This window comes from Xenopus tropicalis, chromosome 4, assembly GCF_000004195.4.
Source record: "Xenopus tropicalis strain Nigerian chromosome 4, UCB_Xtro_10.0, whole genome shotgun sequence".
Taxonomy (NCBI): Eukaryota; Metazoa; Chordata; class Amphibia; order Anura; family Pipidae; genus Xenopus; species Xenopus tropicalis.
In genome coordinates, this window is record NC_030680.2 from 122961959 (window position 1) to 122989068 (window position 27110).

Here is a 27110-nt window from a genome sequence, read left to right on the forward strand (position 1 = left end):
TGAGTCACAGAGAAAGCTAGTTTCCCTTCTTACACTACTCTCACAGATATAAATGTTGCTAGTGTAGATACAGAATAATCACTGCAATTTCTAATCTTAGATCCAGAATCCAGAACAATACAATTGTTATATACAGATATCAGGATTCACAGTTAGGGTGCTAATAGACACTCCCATCCATTAACTTTCTGGCTCTGCGTTGAGCTCACTGTACATAAATTTAGTTACCTTTGCAGTAACAGAGAGACCTTGTCATGGCATAATGCTGTATCATTTTGTTATATTGACTCTACTAAATCTCATTGATGGAGCATTGAGATCACACAGTGTATTACTCGACAAGCGGTGCATTATCTTCAGTGCACATGTGCGCCATACATTGCTGACACCACATTAAGGTCATTGTACATTAAATCACTTACACTGCTTCCTTCCACATCAGAAATACTCTAACAAATAGGTTGCCAGGCAACAAGAGCCTCACATTGATAGTGATTTTGGGGGTCTTGTTAGCTAGGGTGGAGGATTTTCCAGTTCCCATGGAAACATGATTATACATACATGTATATATTCTCAAGGGGATCCGTTTCTGAATTCATAGAGCTACAGTGTAGGGTATTAATTCTTTATTTGACATTAGAGAATGGAGCTTTCATGCACATTTCGTTGGTTAGATCAGTCACTTTAGTTCTTATTGCCAGTCGGCATTATAAAGCACAACCTCACTCGGGGCAAAGAATACAAAGTATATTTCAGGTATTAATGGATTAGAATCATCTTGCATCCCTAGAATTGATATTAAACTATAGAGGTGAAGCTTATTGTAGGGACAGAACGCCTTGTGTTTGCGTATACAAATTAGTGATGTGCGCACCTTATAAGAAGAGGGATTGGCTGGAAGCTTGATGATGTTTCATGACAACAGTCCTCCTAGATGTGCTCTTGGTACCAGTGGCAGAGCCTTGTTATTATGTAACTCTCTACAAAATGTAGCCATTTATGGGACACTTCACACAAATCCATCAGAACCAAACTGTCAAGAAATGCTCTACAAAACAATGTGTTTCCCAGCTGTGTGTTGGCGATGAAAGGGATTAAATATTTATGCTTGCCCACACATGTCTCCCCTCTCTAGCTGTTATATAGGGAATGTTCTGATTTATCTGTTGAATGTTACAGAAGTGCGACAACAGCAATCAGTTTCATTGGCTTCGTTATTGTTCAAATGATATTGTTTAATACCCAGTAAATGTATGATTTCTGTCAGATTTTTAAACAACGCTAGGCGTCCCAGCCTTAAGCTGGATAAAGGTTAATTCAAGGTGATTTTTTTAGTCTTACCTTAACAGAGGCAAATAGTATGGCATTTGACTTTGCTCACAATAATCTATGACCTAAAGCTGTTACTGATTGTTTAAGGGTAATGTAATGCTTTGGTACACTGAGCTCTAGTACCATTCTTTCAATAAAGATAATACTCACAGTATTAGAAGGTTCTTGAGTGTAACATCTAATCCTTTGCCTAAACATTTAGGCTATAGTAGTGTTGCTGCATCTGTGCTCTCTTAGGAACCTACTTGGACCCCAAGCAGGGGAGAAGAATGAAATCTGGGAAGGTTACCAATAGATTATATCCCATGGGAGAGTCTAAGACTTGCATTATTTTAAGTAGCCAAAGACTATGTAAAGGGTTTCCAAAGGTTCTATGTGAAGGGAAAGGAGGTACTCAGGGCTACCATTAGAAATCACGGGGCTGTACAACAAAATTATCAGCACATCCGGAGGCCTAATGATCAAAAGCAAAACATATATTGAGTGGCCAAGGGCCATAAAGGTATCAAGTTTTTCATGAAAAAAGAATGTATTTCCAATACACATTCATTATAAAAATCCATAGCGTCTTTATAAAAAATGCAACCCCTTGCCTGCAGTTCCCGCCTTCGCTCCATTAGCTGTAATTACTGCCTTCTTCAAAATCATCAGTGCTGCTACATGTTCTGTGTGTTAGGAAAGCAGCTCACAGGGTTGTTATCAAGCAAACAGTTTGTTTTGACGTGCAACAATCTTTTGAGGCACGCAACAATTTTTTTTGACATGTGGTGAATTTTTCTGCAGCACATTTTTTTTTGCCCATTTCACAAGAAAATTTGCCAATTTCAACACTCAACGTAAATCCATGCCTGTCGAAAAGTTCCGCTCATTACCACCTATTATAATGTCTTTTTAAATTTAGTGGACTGTATATAACTAAAGGCAATCAGGTCATGTTGTGATCCATGGGTGACATGTAGTGTGTTCTGTTTGCAAGTATTGCCTGTCTGCCATTTGCCAGTGAATGCCTGCCTGCCAGATAGTAAATGCTAGTGGTATCATTATAATGGGGGCTGTCATAATACTGCTTCCAACCCGAGTATCTGCATCAAACACAGAAAAATAGATCATGAGGGATCTGTCTAAAACATTCCAGTTACAGTTATAAATATACCAATAGTGTGAGCTGAATTGTTGATTTAAATTATGGTTGATGGGCTTTAAGGATGGAATGGCTGGATCAGCCTGATTTTGCTGTATGTGGCCATCTTTAAAGATATATAAAATACCAGTTGTAAGCCTCTCCTAGCTATAGACGTCCTTCTGGTAATATTTATTAAATAAGCATTCTTTCATATAAAGTCTGGGTCCCAATGCAGTGTTTTGGCCCTCATAGCAACGCCAGCCTCACAGCTTTGGAGCCTTTGGAATGTTTGCAGCTCAAAGGGTAATTGAAACAACTGCCAAATGCATCTGAAACGGAACAAAATATGCTGTATGTGTGAAACAACAGGCTCTGGGAAATGAAATGCATGTATCCAGCTTGCTTGTTTGAGATACAGTTCCAGAACACTACGTTTAGATTTGCGGCACTGCTCTCCTAGTTCACTTTATCTTCATCTCAAGCACAGTTTGGAAACCCAGGTTTGATAGCTAATTTGGGAGATCTGCAGGATTTCAGGCTTGGAGATAAACCTACTGTAACACAGGCAAAGACAAACCTAAAGAGATCTCAAAAGCTTACAGTATATTATTTAAACACTTCTCTGTTCTTGCCCAATGTGCTTTGCCTTTCTATTACTGAGACTTGCCTTGGAGTTCATTCTAATTAACCCAGAAAAAAAGCTATTTTTGAAGGCAAAACAGTCTTAGTGGGTTTTTATGTGGTGTGGTTTATTTTACGGATAAAATATCCTATATGGGATCCATTATCTGGAAACCCGTTAGCCAGAAAGCTCTGAATTACAGAAAGGCCATCTCCCATAGACTTCATTTTCATTAAATAATTCTAAATTTTTCTAATTCTAATTTTTTTTTCTAAATTTTCTTTGTTATATTAAAATAGTACCTTGTACTTGATCCAAACTAAGATATAATTAATCCTTATTGGGGGCAGAACAGCCCTATTGGGTTTATTTCATGTTTAAATGATTCTCATTTCTTTGTAATAATAAAACAGTACCTGTACTTGATCCCAACTAAGATATAATTACCCCTTATTGGGGGCAGAACAGTCCTATTGGGTTTATTTAATGGTTAAATGATTCCCTTTTCTCTGTAATAATAAAACAGTACCTGTACTTGATCCAAACTAAGATATAATTAATCCTTATTAGGGGCAAAACATTTCTGTTGGGTTTAATTAATATTTAAATGATTTTTAGCAGACTTAATGTATGGTGATCCAAATTACAGAAAGATCCCTTATCTGGATAACAGGTCCCCAGCATGATGAATAACAGGTCCCATGCCTGTATCATGGAAACACCTATGATTTGAAAAACTGGATTCCAAGACAATAGAGTTCTTCTGTTTTTTTGTTAAAGGGGACCAGTCACCCTGAAAAATAATTACAAATGCCTTGGCGCCCCAGTCCCCTTTCCTCCAGGAGACCCCCCCCACCGCTGGCAGCAGCCCCCTAGCGAAAAACAAATGTACCTGACCAATACTGCCTTGGGAGAGGCTCACGCCTACTATTCTACTCCCAGCAAGAACATGGACACCCCCAGACTATGATCATATTAGCATTAATACCTATCATATGCCAATGCACAAGTGTACATGTTTACCTTTTCTTTGGTTGTTTAATAAAAACTTTAAGTAAAAAAAAAAAAAAAATTACAAATCCTTTTCTATCATGTAATTGAGCAAAAAAACCCTTCAATTATTTACATTTTGTTTTCTTCAGTCTTGAAATTTACACACACAGCAAGCAGGCACCATTTTGTGGACACTGTTATTAAAGCAAGTTTTGTATTTCTCCACACTCTTGTGCATCATGTTCCCCCATCCTGGCACATACACATGCCCCTGCACAGGATACACAATTGTAGACCTTGAGGAGAAAGGGGGAATGTGAGGAATGCTGGGACATCTAGGAAGTACTAATAGGTAGCAGAGATAAGGCTAATGCACATTATGCGTATGGCGTATATTTTCCGCAAGCTGAAAAACGTTTGCCAATAATACGCGCCATACTCCCCATTTGCTCCTCCCTGTGCCTGCTCTTGAATGAATGGAATACGCGCGGGTGCTCAGAAATACACATAAAAACACAAGAGAAGTCTCGCGTTTTTTTGCGTATTTTGGCTACATGGGTGCACATGTACATTTTGTGTACATGTGCACCCAAGCATATTCCATTCATTCGGGTGAAGGCACAGGTAGGAACATTTGGTGCATATTTTCGCCAAGCGTTTTTCGACTTGCTGAAAATATACGCCATATGCGCAGTGACTGCTCTACCTTTATATCAATGAAGCATAGAGGCGGGGCAGGCAATATACAATTGACATCTTAGATTTTTAAATACATTTATTACAGGTATAGATTTTTAAATTAAAAAAAATAATTGTTTTTATGTTTAATTTGCAAAGGACTTTTATTATACAGCTTTTTATGTCTGGGTTGCAGGTCCCCCTTCGCCACAAACAGACAGTCAGTTTATTCTCTCTGAACATATTAATCAAACTGATTTTTCTCCTAGCAAAAAAGCTTTAAAATGTTAGCCTTGAGAGGTCATTCATGACTGCAAGTGCAAAGCAAAGTGCAATCTTAAGTGCAATATCCATATTTCCAGTGTCGGGGAATGTTGCGGCTCACACAATTGCAAACAATCTGTTTAAATTACAGCCATTGCGCTGGCACTTCCATCTGGATCGAATGCAATTGTACTGAAAATTCTCCAAGTCTGGAAGCCTTCACTTTTTCTGCTCATGATTAAAGTGACATCCGTGCGAGATTCTTGCAATGCAAGTGCACTGACGCAGCGCTCAATTCAGAACAGGGGTCAGGAGGAAGGCAGCAACCCCAAATGCAACTATACAGAAGTGTAAGAAATGCATGTTAATGCAAGTACCTTAACGAATAGGGATTTATGCACAACTGACTGCATAAACTGAATTTGCAGCTGTAAATATTTCCTTATATTTGGTACATTTGCCTTATATATGAAAAGTAGAACGCTTACGGCAAAATGTAATGAAAGGTGCGTATTTTGTTACCTGTAACCTATACCAACCAAACCAAAGCAACCACCTTATTGGTTGGAATTGGTTACTACATCTGAGCAAGCGTAGAGCTTTTTATTACATATGGAGGATTTTTTAATTTTATTTTATGAGCATCCCCATATATTTTAGTATACTGTACTGCCAGCTCTTGTCAGGTTATATATATATATATATACACACCGGGATCTTTTAAAAATTCCTACAATACCTTTATTGTTCCATAAAATATTTGTTTGTATGGTCGACGGTTGTTTGGTTTGCGCCTCTCTACTTTGGATTGTATATGATTATGGCTATTTGGTAGCACCCGGGTCCATTGCTTACAAGTTTGGGAGTGCTGAAATCATTTGGACATATATATATACGGTATATATATATATATATATATATGTAGGGATCCCCAAAATTGGCCCCCCAGGAGGGTCCCCGTTTAGACAGGCACTAGAGGGTGGCCTCATGGGATTTGGACACCTAAATGTGGTCCTAGTTGTTTTTGTGTGAAAAAGGGAAACTCCCTGTAGTTCAGGCAGTGGCCACTGGGTGGTGTGTTAGAATATTAAAAGTGAAGGTTTCCTGGTTCAGCAGGTTTTCTAGCCCGGGACCTCCCTTTGTTCAGAGGCTTACAACGGGTTAGCACTTAGATAGTAGTACGGAGGTACTAACTCACTCTAGGGGGCACATTTACTAATCCACGAATGTCCGAAAAGCGTCCGAATGCGTTTTTTTCGTAATGATCGGTATTGTGCGATTTTTCGTAAATTATTGCGACTTTTTCGAGCTCTCAATACGAAAGTTGCGACAATTCGCGAAAGTCGTAATGGCTATGCAAAAGTCGCGACAATTCACGAAAGTTATAATGGCAATGAAAAAGTCGCGACAATTCTCAACAGTCATAATGGCAATGAAAAAGTCGCGACAATTCACGGAATTTGTACTTACTATGAAAAAGTTGCGACAATTCGCGCAAGTCGTACCGGTTCCGAAAAAGTCGCGACAATTTACGGGAAAGTCGTAACGGCGACGAAAAAAATCGCAAAAAATACTAAAAAGTCGCAAAATGTTCGTTTTCCAATCTGAATTTTTCTCATTCGGATTCGGATTCGTGGATTAGTAAATCAGCCCCCAGGAGTGGGAGACAGGTTATTTAGTAAGGGCAGTCATTGCCCCTACAGGAGCCAGTGGGATTAAGATCCCCCAGCACAACATCACTGGAGTCAGGATGTATTGTGTGCAGTTTAGGAGATTCCTAATCCAGTGGGTGCTCGGGCGTGAGTACCGGGGTGAGGTCTCAAAGGGGTGTCCGGTTGGCAGGAGTACCGGGGAGAGCCCTAGAGAGGGTCTTCCGGCGTGAGTACCGGAGGGAACCCCAAAGGAGAGAGAATCACTTGGCGGGAGTACCACGAGTAACCCCAGGGAGAGAGGTTCTCCAGAGGGAAGTGTGTACCTGACTGTAATTGTGCTCCTGAATAACCTGCCTGTCTGCAACTAATAAAGTGAGTTCTACTGGTTCAACTTCACACCAGTGTCCTGGTCTCTTCATACAAAGAGGATCCTCACTGCCTGGTAAGCAGCTACCCCAAAGGGAAGGGGCAAGGTACCGGGAGTGCTGGGAGTCCCTGACCAAGGATTACAGTACAGCATCAAGTTTCCCAGGGAGGGGTGTTATAGTTTCACCTTTACCTATCCTGGGTGGAGGCACGCCATCAAGTAAAGTAACACCTGTTCCCCCAAGTAAGCGGGGCTCAGGGCTCCTGTTAGCGCCAAAAGTATAGCAAGTAGCAGCACTGTATCAAAAGTGGGCTACATATATATATATATATATATATACATTTATACATGACCCATGGCCTTATGCCGTGAAGCAGTAACCCATAGCAACCATTGCAATATTTGCTTTTAAACAGGTGACCAGTAAGTTCTACCTGCTGATTGGTTGCTATGGGTTACTGCTCCTGAGCAAACCTATTGCCTTAGATTACATAACCTCATAAGGCAATGGGCCATGTATAAAGGTCTATATTTAAAACAAGAGCCAGCAGTACAGTATATACTGAAACCAGCTCCATTCTGTAGCAAAAAGAGTTTCTTGTGCCTACGGGTTGATATACAGAATTTCACAGAGGCAAGGTGAAAATTACAAGACCTTGCCCTGCCTTCATAAAGGTTTTTTTTTTTTTTGCTAATAGAAAGCCTAAGTTGACACTTTGGTGTATGCCAGTCCCCAGTGCTGATGCAGATAGTCCCCGGGGTGCTGGGATATGACTCATGCTTTATGGCTTTCCCATGTCTGAGAGATACTTCCATCAAATACTAGTCTGTTGTTATACTGAGTACATATTCTATCATTTGTTTCATGGTCCTGTTGCCCCGGGGCATTAGCATGCAGTCTGTGAACAGGTTTTTATTATGGTACCTCTACAAATCATACGCTATGGCAGAACCCACTGATAGTAAAAAAAAAAAAAAAATATATCAAATATTCTGGTAAATCATTTATATGAAAAATAAAGGAAAAGCAACTCTTACTTATAAATAGTAGATATTCCTCATATAATATAAATGTCTCTATTAAACATGCAAATCTAGAATATTCTTGGGGCTAATGCACTTTTTGTGTAGAGTGGCTGTTTTTAGATATAAAGGACCATTCAGGCATAAAATGCAATTTCTGAATTGCTTTTAAAATGCTTATTGTTCTGCAAGTCTATAAAGCCTGTTAAGTGTATATCTCTAGAGCGTGTCCCAGTAATGTTATGTATTTAGCACACAGTTTAGTTTACATAAAGCATTTCTTCACAGGGAAACACCGAAATTTCAATTCTATTTTCCACTTTCCATTTGTGTTTGTTACAGTTAAGGGTATCAAGATCATTCATGTATTTTAATAATTATTAAGGCAATTCGATTTTACATTTAGTTTACTTATATAGAGTGCAAACTTAAAGCTGCTTGGTTATTTTATATCGTAGACTGAAGACTGGGCACAGTGGTATATTTTTTTAAAATGTTTGTTGATATCCCTCCTTTCCTCTTGATATTGTGATTGCCCTTTATTACATTCAGTCTCTGAATTATTTTATATTTGAGTTCTGGATGAGTGCTCTAGTAATTTGAAATGTTTAGAAAGCATTTCAGGAATATTATGAAGCTAATTTTGGACCATAGGACTGATAAGAGTATTCTGCTGATCTTTCTTGTGGCTGGGGTTGGTTTTATGTCCAAATGTAAAGGTATTCACCTGTGCTTTAAAAATATGCAAGCCAATTATACCTTCAGTGGGAGTACGTTAGGCAGTAGGACTGTGGGGTACTTGTACAGGTATAGGACCTGTTATCCAGAATGCTCGGGTCCAAGGGTATTCCGGATAAGAGATCTTTTCAGTTGGATCTCCAAACCTTAAGTCTACTAAAAAATCAATAAAACATTAATTAAACCCAATAGGATTATTTTGCATCCAGTAAGGATTATTTATATCTTACTTGGGATCAATTACAAGGTACTGTTTTATTACTACAGAGAAAAAGGAAATCAGTTTTAAAATTCTATATTATTTTATTAAAATGGAGTCTATGGGAGACAGGCTTTCCGTAATTCGGAGCTTTCTGGATAATGGGTTTCCGGATAAGGGATCTCATTCCTGTACATGATTAACTTAGCAAGCAGTGCCAGTCAGCAGCAGGACAGGCCATCAAGTATTGCCATGTACTGTAAGAGGTATAGATTTATATTCTTTATTCTTCCATCTGTAAAGCACTGGTAAGGCCTCCTCTAGAATATGCATATAGTTTTGATCTCCAGCAATTAAAATATATTAATGAAATAGAGAGTCCAAAGAAGAGTGACTAATTTGTTAAAGGAAATATAAGGTCTCACATATGAGTAAAGGATGGCTAAGTTAGGATTGTTTACACTTGAGAAGAGGTGCTTGGGGGAAGGGGGGTATGAGGACTATGTATACATATATAGGGGGACGATACAATAAACTCTCTGATGTTTTATTCACTCTGATGCATTTACTCCGAAATCCAGTTTCCTCCCGCACTTCAAAAACATACAGGCAAGTTAATTGGCTCCTGATAAAACTAACCAAAGTGTATGTGAACGTCATAGGTATCTTAGATTGCAAGCTCCTCTGGGGCAGGGACTGAAGTGAACGATGTATAAAGCGCTGTGGAAATGTGTCAGCACTATATGAATACCAGGAGTAAATACCATATTCCTGTTTAAGGGCTGTGATATTGTGGAATTCTCTCCCTTAGGTTGTTGCACTGGCAGATATATTAGACGGCCTTCAGAAAGTATTTTATGCCTTTTTAGTCATGGAAAAAACACAATGTTACAGTGAAATTGGTACATAGTTGATTCAGGGACTGGTTCTATTGCCATATCCAGGAAGTAAGGAAGGACTTTTCCCTGCTCTGAGGCAATATTCTTCTTTTCTATGATCCCATTTGATCTCAGTCTATATTATCTCTGGATCCATTTCAAAACAGTCTTTTTGTGCAGCTGGACCCACAGCAAAGCATTACCCATTATTTATATGAAATAAAGACTTGTTGTACAGTATTAGTGGATGTTGGGATTTGCAATTGCATGGCTGTAGGGATGCAGATCAAAAGATCAACCGTCGATTTTGCAATTTGTCACCATCTTGTGCTACTGCCCCAACCTGCTATAATATACTCTCCCAGTCCTCCTCCCTGTTACTTCTCTGCATGGCCCCATGAAATCCAAGCTCAGGGCAGCCTGTCTACCCCAACTAAAGACAGCCCTTGTTCATATAAAGAACTGTGTTGATTTTTCTGGTGTAAAAAGAAGCACTGCAATAACATGCAACAAATGAATACAACTGCATGAAAGGAATTTTGCGAAAGAATAGAGTCTTCATTGCTTGCTCCTATCTTTATGCATTTCTGCTCCCATGAATATCTTAATTCTTGTCATATCTTTATCTTTCTTCTTTAGCGTTTCTCTTCATTAAGCACCCACTCTCTCTCCCCCCTCTTTTTAGCAGTAGAATAGCATGGTTCTCTCTTTTACAATCACATATATACACAATATATATATATATATATGACACATTTTCCCACTCCATCCTTCACTCCCATACACAAGGGCCCCCTTATGTTCTCTGCTTCTGTGCAACTAAATGCTCTGTGGCCCCCATTTCAGTGGAATAACCCACAGCAACATGTTATAATTACATTCCCACAGCCCCTCCCTCTGCCGCGCTGCACACAGCTCTAATTAAGGGCCTCGTTAAAAGATGGAGAAGCATTAGCATATGAAAACACGATCCACTGTTTGTTTTAGTCTGTGTGGGTGCAAAGGAGGGAATGAGTGTCTGTGAAGGGGGCGGACATGCATTTTAGGGAGACCCTTAACATATTAACAGGCATGTGGGGGAAGACAGCAATAGGTTGTCTATATAGTTAGCTAAATTGTACATTTTAAATGAAGATGTATCAAAACACTAAAAAGGCTTTCTTTAAAGGTAGTATGGCTCAGTGCCACTTTGCTTTGCTCATTTGACATTAAAGCTGCTCACTGATGGGTATGGAAAAGGGTCTTTACTAAGAATCTACAGAGATCAGCTGACAGGAAACAATGTAGCTCTAACTGTAACAGGAAGTAGTGTGGAAGCAAAAGACAGAACTCTGCCAATTGAACTCATTAATTGGCTGATGGGGCCTAGCATGTATGTGTGCCCTTGGTTTGTTTGTGTGCACTGTAAATCCTGTGATCCCAGGAGGCGGCAATTTTCTATTTAGGAGTACCCAATAGCACATACTACTAAGAAAAGTATATTTTTCTGAAAATGGTTTATTTAGATGATGCAGGGTTTTACATATGAGCTTTTTTTTATGCAATATTATGTGGTATAGTATGTGTAATCTCAATATATCTTGGTAAAATAGGTCAACTTTGTTAATGTTTTGGGGCCCTAAATTGAATTTGCTGTGGGGCCCAATAACATCTGTTTATTTCACTGGTGGGAAAGATATGCAGGTTGTACATTGACAGATGTCCCTCTGGGTAATTACTCTCAAGTTAGCTTCTTTTATAGCACAACAAGAAATGATAAGAAATTGTGTGGTCTGGCATTTTGGCTTGTAAAAGCATACTGTAGGTTGTAACAATCATGGCAGCAGTCTAGCATGTTTTCACTGGCCTATGGCCTAGCAATGCACAATGAGAGTTCAGGATTTCTCCAAGTTTTGCTGGAGGAATAAAGTCATTGCTTACACTTGTGGCTGTTACTACAGCAAAGTTGCATACCTCCTACCAGCTTTTATCAGTTTTTTTGTCTACCTGTGACTAAAACATTGTATAGGTGTGTAGATCACATCAATATGGGAGTATTGTAATTAACTGGACATTTTCTTTTAAACTTTGAGCATTGTCCCCAACCTGAAGATGCTCCCAGTGCTCTGCATTCCCAGAAGATGTGGCCAAGTGTTGCACATATCTCAGTATGCACCATTGCCTGGGCATGGCAGAGCTGGACATGGGCATTAGCTGGAATTCCCTTATTTTTTGCATCATTCAGAACATGCAAGAAAGGAGTGCTGAAGGATAGAAGGGCAGCCATTAAATATAAAGTTTCCTGATGCACGGTAAAGCTAGACTTTCACTCCAGTGGAAGGGGCATAGCAAATCAACCCTGAGCCTTGGTAGTGAGCCTGTTAAACTTTTTGATAGGCCTATTTAAAAATATGAAGGTGTCTGTATACATTTTGGAAGCCACACAGAGTGCAGACTTTTGTACATTCACAACATTGTCTTCTTTTTATGTATCATCGTATATCCATTCCCCTCTCTGACTTTTCTTTTTACAAGTTTCCCTTGCAGCCATTCCCTCCTTTGCATTTAAATTCATTCTTTTATAAACCAGAGTGGGTTTCATGTCCATAAGGCATGATTTCTCTTTGATTTGAAGTACTAAATATGATCTGGCGTGAAGTAAACCCATTGGTTTAATTGGCGTGGTTGTTCTGCAGAGCTTCCATTGCAAAGTAGTTATTGCTCATAAACAAAGCAAGTTCCATTAAGCTCAATGCGGTCAGCATCAAAACCTTTTGGTACAGTACTCAGTACAATACAGTATGTATCTCTAGAATAATACTGTTGTCATTATTTCTTTACCTTCTTTATGATTAATTATTTTTGTTTCATGTAGGCAGACACAGTGCTGGAGTTTTGGCAGTATAATATACATACTCTTTCCATTCCCATTTACTATATAATTTGCAACAGCTTTTTTATAAATATTCTTACATTTTTTTTTTAATATGCATAAGTACTTTGCTTTTGAAAGGAAAGGTCCCAGGCTAACACCGCAATTCTCTGTGTGTTGATCTGCATTCCCTGTATGTATTGCTTACTTGCTGCCTCTTTAACCTATCTCTCAGTCTATCTATCTATCATCTATCTATCTATCTATCTATCTATCTATCTATCATCTATCAATCCTGATGCTGACTGAAACAGTTGAGCTTTTTATATAAGGACACAGATTTCAAAAGTTATCCACATGGGCAGTCTAGGGTTGCCACCCAACTGGTTAAATAGCAGCCCCTGATCCACCCCATTTCCTACCTACCAAGAACCCGCCCTTCCACACCATAACACCGGCAGTCAACTACATAGCACTGCCCCTTTGCATCATTGGCCCACCTCTCATACATCAACATCACCACCCACATTAGTGGCCCGACCCCCTCACAAGCAGGGCAGTATTTATTTTTACAAAAGGTGGCAAACCTAGTTGTGTCACTACACACGTCTTCTGGCATGTGTCACACCTGCCTTGTAGCAACTAATTTGCCCTTGTGAGTTAAATGCTTGCACTCTTTCCTACATCACAAGTACATAATTCACATGCAAAAGAAAAATAAAAAAAAAAAACCCTGCAACATGCGTGCAGTTTTGCAACTAAACAAATAGTTCAAAAGTTTATTTTGCACCTGCATCTGGTGCAGTGCGCACTATTTTTTAATAATACGGCTTATTTAACTGAAATTTTGGGAAAAATTAATCATTATTGTCATAAACACTACATTTTGAATTCCTTGCATATTGCACTTGCCACTGGACACTAACCCATAACAATCAGTTACTGAGTAGCTTTGTTCAGACAGCTGGAGGTAGAATAAAGAAAGCAAAAATGTGATTGGTTGCCATGGGTTGCTACCTAGGTACCTACATTTTCCCAGCCTAAGTGAGGCATAATAGGCAATGAAATTGGAAGCAACTCATATACAATATGTATTGTCAATACAAACAATAACTCTCCCTTGCAACATTAATTCCTCTTATTAGAACAGCCAGTTGTCCCTAAAAACCTCTGTGTAACTATTAACAAAATAAATTTACAATTAGTCAGTTTAAATGGCTTCCTAGACGTGCTGGAGCAAATGTTAAACAGTGTGCCTTCTATCGCATTTCCCCAAAGTCTTATTGACAGTACTTAGCATCATCCTCCTCCCTGAGGACACTATAGACTACTTGCATCTTTGGCAGAGGTCCATTGGTTAAATGAGTGAGCCTCTTAAACACTGCTACTGCTGAACCAACTTGCTTTGCTTGGAGCTTACATTCTATCCCCTCATCATCCACTACCTACAGGGGATTCCTTACCTTCTCCAAATCCAATTAGGCCCAACCCTGGTGCAATTTGTAAAGTTTAACCCAACTTGTAAATGTCAGAGAGCTAGCACATCACTTCCATTAAAAAGTGAAAGAGAGGCAGCAAGAGGATCAACATCAAATCAACATGATTAATGTGGCCGGCACAGAGGCGCAAGGCACAAATAATGGGAATCTCTTTGAGTCCTTTGGGAGAAAAGCTCTGTATAAATCAAACCATTATTATTGGGAAGCACTGTATAGGCATGTCTATTATTCTCTATTATTCCCATGTAGAAAAAAGGTAATTTGCAATCCCTCTGCAACTCCCACTGTAAATAAGTAGGAGGACAGGGAGCTGTGAAGGTATAATGAGCAAGAAAGTCTGATATCCTGCACAGGGGCATCTTTACCTGCCTGATGTTGCACAGTGTCACAGTTTTCTCATGTATGTATGTATGTATAGCTTTATTTTAAAGCGCCACAAGGGTACGCAGCACTGTACAATCTTCCAAAATACAAAATTACACACAGGGAGGACAAGTGTTATAATAAATAAATACAATATATATATACTGTATATATATCCACTACCAACAGGGGATTCCTTACCCTCTCCAAATCCAATTAGGTTCTCATTCGGCATACACTAAGCAAGTTATATTGGTAGATGAAAGGTCAATGATACATGGATACACAACCATTGGTAGATGCAGACCAATAAAGCTCAGATTTTATGATCAGTACTACAGACACACTGCATACTCTTTCCTTGCTTCAACCACATAGCGTTGGACTGGCCTGCCGGGAAACTGGGAAAATCCAGGTGGGCGCTGGTCCTGGCAGGCTCTCCCCCCTCCCCTTGTCACACTTAAAAATGCAATATTTATTTTACACCTCAGTTGCCATGCCTAAGCACACAAGGCATACATCTAGGCTGAATTGATGTTGCTTCGGGTCACTGGTTATAGCTTTAAAGGGCATCTCCTTTGAGGGTAAGTGATCAGAAGTTGATTGTGCTGTTAGCATTATAGTGATTTCAGTAGATATAGTGCGTATAATATATGTGTAATTGTGTGTGGCAGATCCGGAATAGGTGTGGCTGTGTGTGCTAGTGGGGGAATGTATATTTGTGAGTATATTAATGGGAAAAGTTAGTGTACTACATTGTATTTTGGATTACTAGTAGGTTAGTGTGCACTTGTATGGGTTCCAGCATATGTTATTAAAGGTACAGTAACCAAAAAATGAAAGAAATGAAAATCAAAGTAATTAATATGTTATGTACTATTACCCTGCACTGGTTAAAGCTGTGTGTTTGCTTCAGAAACTCTACTATAGTTTATTACAAATCTGTTGTGTAGCAATGGGGGCAGTTATTCAAGGTAAAAAGGGAGAAAAGATACAGGTTACTTAGCAGATAACAGATATACTATGTAGATTCTCATTGCCCTCTCGAGAGTGAATAGTAAGTCATACACTGCTAGTAAATTTATTACACTACAATTTGTGATTAAAATTCACATTACATGGCCTGCTCCATGGCCCAGGCCCAGGCCCATGTTTCTCCTAGTCTGAATAATGTTCATCACTAGTTTATGACTGTACATATCCAAATATTTCGATTTTAATATTTTACATTTCAAGCTGCAAAGTAACAAAAAGGGGTTATTTATAAAGTGCAAAAGCACTTCCCTACCCCCTTATGCCCTGCACGAATACAGAGCTGTTGAATACTGGAAACCATGTATTCACGGAGGACAGCCACAAGTCTTTTTCTTTTGGATTGTGCATTTTTTTGGACTTTTTTCGTCCTTGTTGTAAATGACCCCCAAATATTTACAACCACCCCTTTTTAATGAAGACCAAGCCTCAATCCAGTCTACATCATATTAAATGTACATTTCCAGATGCACTTTCCCTTTAATTTTGTTATGATTTTTGTTCTTTCTGTTTCTATTTTTGTCTGTCTATGCCTCTTTTCTTAATTTTTTCACTCCTTCTCCTGCCTTCTCTCCATATCTGTCTGTTTTCGCTGTCGGTTCCCTCCTGCCTTTCTCTGGTGGAGCTACAATGTTAGAAGCAGCAGCTGGCACGGCAAGATAACAGGCTAATTAAATCGGTATTGTGTGAGCGAACTGGAGGGGAAAGAAGGAAAAAGTAAGGCATGTCACTCAGGGCCACATCAGTGGCAAAGCACACAGTATCCACTTGGTGCCAGCTTCACAATGCAAGGAGCTCCTAACTCCTTCTTATCCTTTAATATCGATATCTGTCCTCATACGGGATGAAAACGTGGATTAAGCGACTGTTGTACTCTATTGTAAAGAGATTGCCAAACGTATTAATTGGCACAATGGCCTCAGGAATATTATAGAGAGATATGGAACAGAATCTAGTTTAAATAGGAATGATGGCATGGTCTTCCAAGTGTCAGCTACTGCCAGGCTTCTGCTTCTATTTCTTAATCCCTATCTACTTTGCTTATGTCCCTGTCTTTTAGGAACCTTCCATTTTTCTCTATGGGATCAGGGCTAGTTTTATAGAAGTGGTAGCCCCTGGAAACTCAAGAGGTTAGGAAAATTACAAAAAAAAAAAACCAGGGATGTTTTACCTGCTCTTCTTGACCTTTGCTAACCTTTAACTGCCAGGCAGTTTAAAGGCAATCTAAACCCTCAAAGCAATTTAGTGTAAACTTGAGTTCTCTATGAACACTTTTGCAGTTTCCACTATATTTATTTTAAGTTTTCAAAACATGAGCTGCAAGGCTGAAGCTTGGGCTTCCCAGAAAATACTGTTACAGAATATAATATGCCCTTTGCACTGTTATCAACAGTCTTCCAAGGGGCCCCATATGTTGGTGGGGGCCAGGATAAAGGCCCTTATCTAAAGCTAATAGAGTGCTAGTTCGACCCTTTGTATAAACCAGGGAATTATTCTTATACCATTAATATGTTTTATCATCTTAGTAAAAAAGACAGTCGAAGGGACAATCAGGATAAAAGTAATAATGGTATCTAATAGCTTTAAGTACATAGCTTCATCTACCACCTGCCAGGTCAAAACTGTCATTATATAGAGCGGTAATATTTAAAAAGAGAACTAAAGCTTAATAAAGAAGTATGATAGAAACATTATGGTTTGGGTTTCTGTACCAGCCCAAGGCACCCACAGGCCTTTAGCAGGGAAGATCTGTGCCCCCAAAGATGCCCCAGTAGCCCCCCATCTTTTTTTCTGCTGATTCCCTGCACATGCTCTGTGCTGCTCTCACTTAACTGAGCTTAGGGGCCAAGGCACAACATACTGTAAACATAAAAAATGCAAGACTGATCAGCAATTAATTCAGATTCTCATTACACTAAAACCAGTGCAATTGGTATCAAAACTGAATAATCAGCCCTGTAGAATCAGCTTTCATGAAATGCAAACCTTATTTTCTTCTTGTTAATCTGCAACAATCCCTAAGCTTAGCTTCTTCTTCCCAGAGCACACTGAGCATGTGCAGTGTCGCTGACAGTTCTAACAGAATCCAAGATGATGACTCCCTGTGCACAACTTTAAAGGCCTGAATGATTACTATTATAGAGATGCTGAACCTTTAGATTGGTGCAAGAAATTCAGTATATACAATATGGCATTTATAGCAATATACATGTTTTCTCAATTTACCTCTATTTACCTGACCGTAAGTGAAGGGCAGTATAAAGTGGAAGCATTATAGGGGTGGTATAAGAAGGGAGCACTATACATGAATGAACCCTAATATGAGGTATGAAATGAGATGACCTTAATGTGTCCAACACAAACTGCAAATCCAAACAAAACTGTTCCTAATAAACTCATAAAGAGATGAATAAAGAGCAAGCATCATTAGATTTCCCTACCACTTTGAGTGACCAAGTTGAGCTATCGGTGCCTCAATTTAATTAAGAATGAGTTGCTGGCATTTACAACACTACTACACTATAAAAAACACCCATTAAATAAAGAGCAAACATCCCCACAGCTTATAGCCATGGTGGAGGATAATGTCCTGAAAACAACCAGCATTAGACTTCCACCTTTAGTGGCCAGCTTCCGGCTTCAGTGCCTCCATTAAATTTAAGTGTGAAGCTGGCATCTAAAATTAACTTTTCTTTTGAAAACTTGTACTTGTACTATCAAGAACAAACATCCCCACAGCAAATTGCCATATTGTGGGACAACATCCTTAAAAATAAACCCAAAGTGAAGAATTCCAAGTCATGGCTCACAAATTGTATGGCAAGTAGTTGTGCCAAAGTTCCACCTTCAATAATTCCAGCCTGTCTGTGTTGGGTTTATCAGATCTGTCATCCAACCCCATGTCATGAGGGAGATAATGATCCACGTCAGGCCTTTTTGAGACCTTATTTCATGTTATCATTTAGTGCAGTGCTGTCCAACTTCTACGGTGCCGAGGGCCGGAATTTCTCTAGCATACATGGTGGAGGGCCGCTAATGGAAGCCAGTTTTGACCACTCCCCTTTTTGAAACCAGACCCACTTCAAACCACACCTATTTTATCACAATGGTGGTAGCACAGCAAAATTCCAAATGCTTGGTCCTTACTGTGGGGATATCAACCATCATTCATATGTGAAAGAATTATGTCATATTAAGATATACCCTTAAATTCCAAATGCCTCCTCCTCCCCTGTGGATAGCACACCAACCCCCAGTACATAATTACACACCTTAGGGACCATTTAATGGCTATTTCCAACTGCTAACAAACTCCCACAACAAACCCCCTGCCAGGTTCACCTCCCACAAGCAGCATAGGGCAAGCAGAGTATGGCACACACAGGAAGCACTCTGCCTGTCCTAAGCTGTCTGTGCGTGCCATACTCTGCCTGTCCTACCCTGCCTGTGTGTGCCATACTCTGCCTTCCCTAAGCTGCCTCTGTGTGCCATACTCTGCCTGCCTACCCTGCCTCTGTGTGCCATACTCTGCCTGCCTACCCTGCCTGTGTGTGCCATACTCTGCCTGCCCTACCCTGCCTGTGTGTGCCATACTCTGCCTGTCCTACCCTGCCTGTGTGTGCCATACTCTGCCTTCCCTACCCTGCCGGTGTGTGCCATACTCTGCCTGCCCTACCCTGCCGGTGTGTGCCATACTCTGCCTGCCCTACCCTGACTGTGTGTGCCATACTCTGCCTGCCCTACCCTGACTGTGTGTGCCATACCCTCCCTGCCCTATGCTGGCTGTATGTGCCATACTCTGCCTACAGTACCTATGTCTGAGGTGTGAAGAAGTGAACAATGGGAGTGATTACAGTCTGAGCCTGAGGTGTGAACACTGCAGGGGGTGAACAATGCAGGTATTAAAAGGTGTGAAAAACACAGGGGATTACATTTTTAAACAATACAGAGGGATTACAGCCTGAATCTGAGGTGAGAACCATGCAGGGGGCCAGTTAATCTCAGTACTGATACCATTTAATGCTTACTCAAAGGTAATCCATCAAAGCAGCCAGACAGGTGGGGGGCCACACAGAGGGGGGTCGCGGGCCGCATGCGGCCCGCGGGCCGCCAGTTGGACAGCACTGATTTAGTGTGATGAAGAATTCAGGCCTATAAAAACAGGAATGGATCATTATTTTCCTCATGACATGGGGTTGGTTGACAGCTCGCCATATGGGCTAGCCATAACCTATACTCCCCCTATGCACCCAGTTGCATAGGCATGATTACTTGACACACAGTGTTTGATTAAATGACTCAGAAAGTTGAATTTAAAAATACATAACAATAATAATAATCAACTTTTAAACCATTTGGAAACTTACTGGTTACTCAATTTCTATCTGGGTTTTATTCCAAGAATGACTTTTCCTTTCTCATTTCTTGCCCCTCTCCCCCTTCACAAACAAAATAGCATTATTCCCTTTTAAATTACTAGTTGCCCATTATTTCACACTGAGTCTGTGTTAAACACTTGAGCAAAAGGATGTTTCACTGTTGCATTCCTGTCATTTTAAATGAGCGTGTGAGTGGTTATATATAGGAGCGAGATGGTATAAGTGTGGTTAAGGGATAAAACATCTTGAGTGATTAGGGGAGCACTTAAGGCATTGTTATAAAGAGTACTTACAGGAGAGATTGAAGGATAAACATTGGGGTTTGTTATAGAAACAGTTAATGGAGATTATAGAGCTCCGTCCTAGAGGGAGTCAAATAAGCAGTTGTAGCATTTAGCAATAATTTAAGGAGGATGTATTAGCATGTAGTGGACGAATTATAGGGAGCAGCTAAGGAACAATTAACATAAGAGTTATTGGTGTCAGGTTATTGCAGACTGGGGAGGAGCTATCATCACTAAGGAATCCACAGTTTATTATCTGCGGACGGCACTGGTTAAAATAACAATTTCCATTATAGTTAAGCATTAGATACTTGTTATCATCTGTATTTCATATGGAAACAAGCCTCCCAGGACAGAGGGGGTTAAGACATATCATTCCAAGTGGAGACCATTTAGCACAGTAATATCATGGTCTGCTGCTTCTCAGCTGGGACCTCCACACTGCTGCCTTTTGCTTTCCGTCCTTATTTCAGATTTGATTATTGAGAGAATGGCGTGATGCTCTGTGAGTAACAAGGAGTGAAGAATTCTAATGGTGCAGAGCTCAAGAGATGACAAAAATGGTTTGTTTGGAGAATAATAGGTGATACTCATGTCTAACGTCGGCACAACTATGATCTGTACTCTGGACTTTTGTGTTGGAAAATTAGTACTTTATTTTTCTTTTGTGTTTGGCTAATGGAATTTTACAATCTGAATATATTTTGTTGTTTTTAACACTGGTTTTTGTTTTGGCTCAGTATGTAGTTTTAGCCTTGGCTATAGCTAGCCAACACTGTACTTGTAATATAATTTTATGTGATTATTGCTTCGTGTGGTGCCCCACTGAGCCCAACCAATAGAATCAAGCATGTTAGACAATTTCGGTATCTGCTGATGCACAATGTCAACCAGACAATCGTCAGCAGATGAGAAAGTGAAGAGGAACAATACATCTCCTTCACTTACTGCTATTCCAGTCATTCATGCACTCGGCACAAATGATCGTAACAATAGGAAGGCAGCTAAACCAAGTGTGGCCCCTCATACATTCTCTGTCTGATCAACCTATTGGCTGATTGGATGGAGAGCGTATGTAGTTGGCTCATGGATGGCCACTTTTAAGCAATTATTCTCTCTCTGGTAAATTTGCCACCAGCTTCCATAGGCCTTTTTCATTGTGCGATAATTCCATTGCAAGAAGCCAGAAGGGGACATAGGGGGCATGATCTAGCAGACCAGGAGCATGGTTTAGTGGAAGTCAGGACATGGACATCCAAACAGAGTACTCACTACTTTTTTACAAGCCCTAGAGAATAGGATATAATGCAAGTGTCAGCATATCTGTTAGCAAATGAAAGGTGAATAGTATTCCATTATAATAACCATTTATAAATAGCCAGAGTAACCTAAAGCAGAAGCTGACTGCCAATGAAACACCACACTCTGCTGAACTAATAGATTTACAGTCTTCTTTATCTTAGGTGAATCTGTCTCTTCACTCTCTTCTGAGCTCATTTACTTAGCTACCCCTGTTTCTTTTTCCTCCACACTCTCTCTATTTGCTATAATGAACCCATCCCCCATCATATGCTGACGTATTCTTGTCTCTTTTCTTGTTCAGATGCTGGTGGCAGCTGGAGACGGACAGACACAGAGACGGATTCATCTCTTGAAATTCACGTCCCGGGGGTACAGAGTCGGCTGGCACAGACACATATACTTTCTATCTTCTGTTCTGTCTCCCTTCATCAATTCCATCTATGCTCTGTTTCCTTGATTTTATAGAGGAAGAAGAGAGACTACAATTAAAGTACTGTTGACAGCAAACAAGGTGCAGGCTAAGTGGCCATATAACCTGTGTACGATTTTTGTGCAAGCATCCTTCCTTTCAAAAGATAATGTGCAAAATTTTGTTGAGGAATGTAATACACGGGCTTCGCTAAGTTGTGGCACTGAGTTTTTCCCAACTGTACGCTTCATTTTTTCCAACTAAAAAATTATTTTTAGTACCACAATGTCATGCTGGTGGCTTTGGCTGACAACCGTCTTTTTCTTTTGCCACCTGCCTACTGGTGCACGATCTGATTGCTGGCTGATTGAGGGGGAAAAAGGATATGTCTGGCTAGCAATCTGCAGCCAGAACCAACCCCCCTATGAGACCATACCTCAGCACATCAATAGCACAGTTCATGACCTTCGGCTCAATGAAAACAAGTTAAAGATAATTGGTTATTCCTCACTATCCCGCTTTGGAAACTTGACAGATCTGAACCTGACCAAGAATGAGATCTACTACATAGAAGATGGAGCCTTCATGGGGCAGTCTAACCTACAGATCCTGTATCTGGGCTATAATAAACTGACCAACCTATCTGAGGGAATGTTAAGGGGAATGCCCAGGCTGCAGTTTCTTTTTGTTCAGCATAACCTGATAGATGTGGTAACACCTAATGCCTTTTCTGAGTGCTTGAGCCTTATCAGTATCGATTTGTCCTCAAATAGAATAAAAAATCTAGATAGTTCAACATTTGCTGGTCTTCAGACTCTTATGGTATGTGAATTGGCTGGGAACCCTTTCCATTGTGGATGTGAGCTCTATGGCTTTCTTGAATGGTTAGTCATGTTTAACAATGTCACACGCAACTTTGATCGACTACAGTGTGAAACCCCACGTGAATTTACTGGGTTTCCACTGCTAAGCCCAAGACCACATCATAGCAGAAATGCTATAACTGTTCTTCAAGCTCACTGTAGGAATGGAGGACACCTCCATCTGCCAAGGGAGAGGCCCACATCACTAAGTACAGACTCCTTACATGAAACAGATGAGAGCTCTGGCTTCAATGCTGGGGATATTCTGTCGCCAGAAACTACTACACCTACTCCAACCCCTGACTCTTCAGGTGGCCCCACAATAGACATTCACCATGTAACAGGAAACTCAGCCACCCTGATTGTAACAATTCCTTATCCCTTTCAAAAACTCTATGTTTTAGTGCAATACAATAACAGCTTTGTATATGATGTGACAACTCTGAAGCACAAGAAGGAATATATTACTCTGGACAAACTAAAACCTCATGTGAACTATACATTTTGTGTGACTTCCATACGCTTTTCGAAACGATACAACCACACGTGTTTATTCCTTGCCACTCGTATCAGAGATGAGAAAGACTTCGCTCCCAGTACTTCTACTACAACTCACTATATTATGACAATATTAGGTTGTCTTTTTGGCATGGTCATCATCTTGGGAGTAGTTTACTATTGTTTAAGGAAGAAGAGGATGCAGGAAGAAAAGAAGAAATCTCTGAATGTTAAGAAAACCATTCTAGAAATGAGATATGGTTCAGATGTCGATCCCTGCTTAGGGCCTCATTCCTCACAGAAGTTATCTGAGCACCCCATTCCTATTTCTTGCATATCTTCACTCCCTACATCTGTATCTGGGCTTGGGAGTGGAGGAGAGAAAGGAATGTCCTCCAAGCAAATAAATTCTCAAATGGGGACGCCAAAAGGCACAAACTACATGGAAGTTCGGAGTGGAGATGGGTTAGACAGAGGCCAAAGGAGGATGTCAGGTGAAGAAGAGGATGATGATGACTTTCGTGAACTTGACAATGGTGAGGGATCTGCTTCTGAAATATCCACCATTGCCAAGGAGGTAGACAAAGTGAATCAGATCATTAACAACTGCATTGATGCCCTCAAGCTGGACACTGCCTCTTTTTTAGGCGGGGGGGACCCGGAGCTAGGCTACGACTGCCAGTCCGTGCCAGCCAGCTCATCGGGCCACTTGGAGAGGCTGAGCTTCCTCTCTCCTGCATACAAGGAGGGTGTGCACCCTCTTCAGCGCCAACTCAGTGCAGATGCAGCCACAGTGGGCAAGAAACGCTGCAGCATTTCATCTAGTGGCTCCATTAAAAGTGCCCGAGTTTTCAGTTTGGATGTTCCTGACCAATCTTTAAAATGTGACTCCAAATATATTGAAAAAAGCAGTCCCCTTAACAGCCCTTTGGATCGCCTTCCTCTAGTGTCTTCTTCTGGAGTACAACATCTAGACGTCAAGCCTTCCTACCACTGCAGTGAGCACCGGCATTCCTTCCCAGCCCTCTATTATGAGGAAAGCGCTGATACACTAAGCCAGAGGGTCAGCTTCCTAAAACCCCTTTCCCGCTCTAAAAGAGACTCCAGCTACTCCCAACTGTCTCCTAGACACCATTTCTCTGGATACTCCTCAAGCCCAGAGTACTCCACTGAAAATACCCACAAGATCTGGGAGCGCTTCCGTCCTTACAAAAAACACACCCGGGAAGAGGTCTATATAGCAGCTGGACATGCTCTGCGCAAAAAAGTCCAGTTTGCTAAAGGGGAGGACTTGCATGATATTTTGGATTACTGGAAAGGGGTATCTGCACAACAAAAACTGTGACTGGCACCTTAAAAGGTGTAAAAGGTATAAAAGGATGTCAGGGAAGTTGACAGTTTTTTGTTGAGAACTGTGGTGTTGACGTATCACAGTTTGCAATTAAAGTTTACATTGGAGGTGGGGGGCTGTACCTCATAAAGGTGGGGAGGAGAAAGATGGACTTGCGGGTTGGACAGGACATTTTCAGGCACAGTTCTCCCCCCTTTAAAACACCACCCCCTCCATTTCACACACTGTACTAGTGGCTTTCTCTCCATTAATATATTTAATTTAAGTTTAACTTTTATTCCCCCTCAAAGCTGTCGTAAGCTGAATTCACACAGCAATAAGGCACTTCAGGGTTTTAAATATGTTTGAAAACCTATTTTGTGTATTTATTTTGAAAAGCATGATGAAATTCAGTTCACAAATGGTGCAAAATAATAGGGTTACCTTAAGAATAAAAAAAAAAAAGAGACAGCAGGTACGCTTGTTTGAGATTTATCCTACACAGAGGAGAGTTTCTGGAGTTTCTATAAACACATCTGTACTTCTTAGATTTAAAGAGGCAACAGCTAAATTATAGTTCCTATACCAGTGATCCCCAACCAGCGGCTCAGGGGGAACATGTTGCTCCCCAACCCCTTGGATGTTGCTCTCAGTGGCCTCAAAGCAGGTGCTTATTTTTGAATTTTTGGCTTGGGGCAAGTTTTGGTTGCATAAAAAGCAGGTCTACTGACAAACAGAGCCTCCTGTAGGCTGCCAGTCCACATAGGGGCTACCAAATAGCCAATCACAAATCAATTTTTTTACCCATGCAAACTTTTTGTATGTTTGCGTTGCTCCCCAACTCTTTTTACCTTTAAATTTGGCTCATTGGTAAAGATTGGGGACCCCTGTCCTTTACGATAGTTTCTTAAGGTATAAGTATAGCATAGCTGCCATGACCCCTGTATTATATATAGTATAGATTGCCATTAAATTAGCACTTAAAAGGACAGTATTTTTTTTTTTAATTAAAGTTTTGTCCTTCATGAAACATACAAAGTATATCCCCCCTCTCTAGTAAAATGCTAAAGAGTTTATCTCTAGTCTTTTATAGATGATTTTTATATGTTCTATAATTTTTTGTGTGTCGAAAAAAAGCCAGAGCTTTAATTGGTGGACTCATTTATTAAAACAAAGCATATATGTCCCAGGTGTGGCAACCCCTAGCAATCAATCACAGACTTCCTTTCTTACCCACTGTAGACTCCATGATTGGCTGCCTGGGGGGCACTGGTGCAGATTTGTCTGGTCATAGTAAATGAGCCCTAATAATGTATTTTGCGAAGCTTTACCAGCATATCACCATAAAGTTTACATTGTGGTTGTTTAGCTTAGCAGAGGACATATTTCAGAAATGCTTCCAGTCCACCCTTTGATCATTGCACAATTACAGGTGGATGAAGATCGACTTAACATACTAAAGGTCCAGTTAGTATACACAGTAAAGTTTCTTTCATCCAAACTCTTCATGGAGTGCCTTTCAAATGAGAGGTCTACCAACATACAGTAAGACTGTCATTAGCGCAAGCACATTTACAGTTTGTAGGTCGGGCACCTTGAATATGCTTTAATAGAAATTTTGTATACTGATTTAAAGAGCCACAATACCTTCAAATCTTCCTGCAGAATTATACTTAGAACAGGGAATACTTATTTTGGCATTGATTTATGTTGTCTCTCAGTGCAACCTATAAAAATCCATAGGGAGTTGTCTCTGCTATGGAAAGTGCCATTTAGAGCAATGGCAGCTTCACTGGCCTTTTCCACACTCCTGGGCTGCCAGAACTCTTCCCTATTCGGTCTTCTTCTAATGGGATTAAACAAGAGAAGGCTTATGTAAGGTCATACAAAGCTTGCTCACAACCTATGGGGCAAAATAATTGAAAGCAGAGCAAGCAACTTTTATGGGGGGAACTATTTGGTACATAAAGAAACAACAAAAAAAAGAAGTAAATATGCATAAGAACAATAAATCATGGAGGCACAATAGGCTTTAAATTTGTGCGTGTCTATTGAAGGCAGATATGCAATTTTTTCAAGAGGAGAGTATGTACTACTGATATTCCATAGTAATGGAGGCAGCCATAGCCTGAGATGCACAATAAAGCAGAGGTTAGTTTACTTTATTTGTAAGAACTCGTGATAAACCCTGCTGCCGGGGGTGCTATTACCTAGTGATCCGCCTCAGATGTGACTCTGTTCCCAAACCTAACAAAAAGGTAAGGAGAAAGAAAAATAAGCTAACAAGAAACAAGAGCCAGAGGCAAGGAAGGATACAGTGCAACCTCTGAATTTCATTTTATACATATAATTATATGGCTTTTACCTTAAATGGCAACTCATGCCTCTCCTCTAGGCCTGCTTGGAAAGAGAGCTGATCCAGCAATTTATC

At 40.3% G+C, this 27110-nt stretch overlaps 1 protein-coding gene across 2 annotated transcripts in view; it reads left to right on the forward strand.

Annotated features, from left to right (window-relative positions):
* elfn2 (extracellular leucine-rich repeat and fibronectin type III domain containing 2) overlaps positions 1-26654 on the forward strand; it is a 42557-nt gene extending 15903 nt beyond the window's left edge. Inside the window, exon 2 of one of the 2 annotated variants that reach the window (XM_012960670.2) lies at positions 21881-25330. In XM_012960670.2, coding sequence (XP_012816124.1) covers positions 22274-24694 — 2421 coding nt within the window. In that variant the 5' untranslated portion in view covers positions 21881-22273 and the 3' untranslated portion in view covers positions 24695-25330. 2 annotated transcript variants of the gene reach the window in all.
* The last annotated feature ends 456 nt before the right edge of the window (positions 26655-27110 follow it).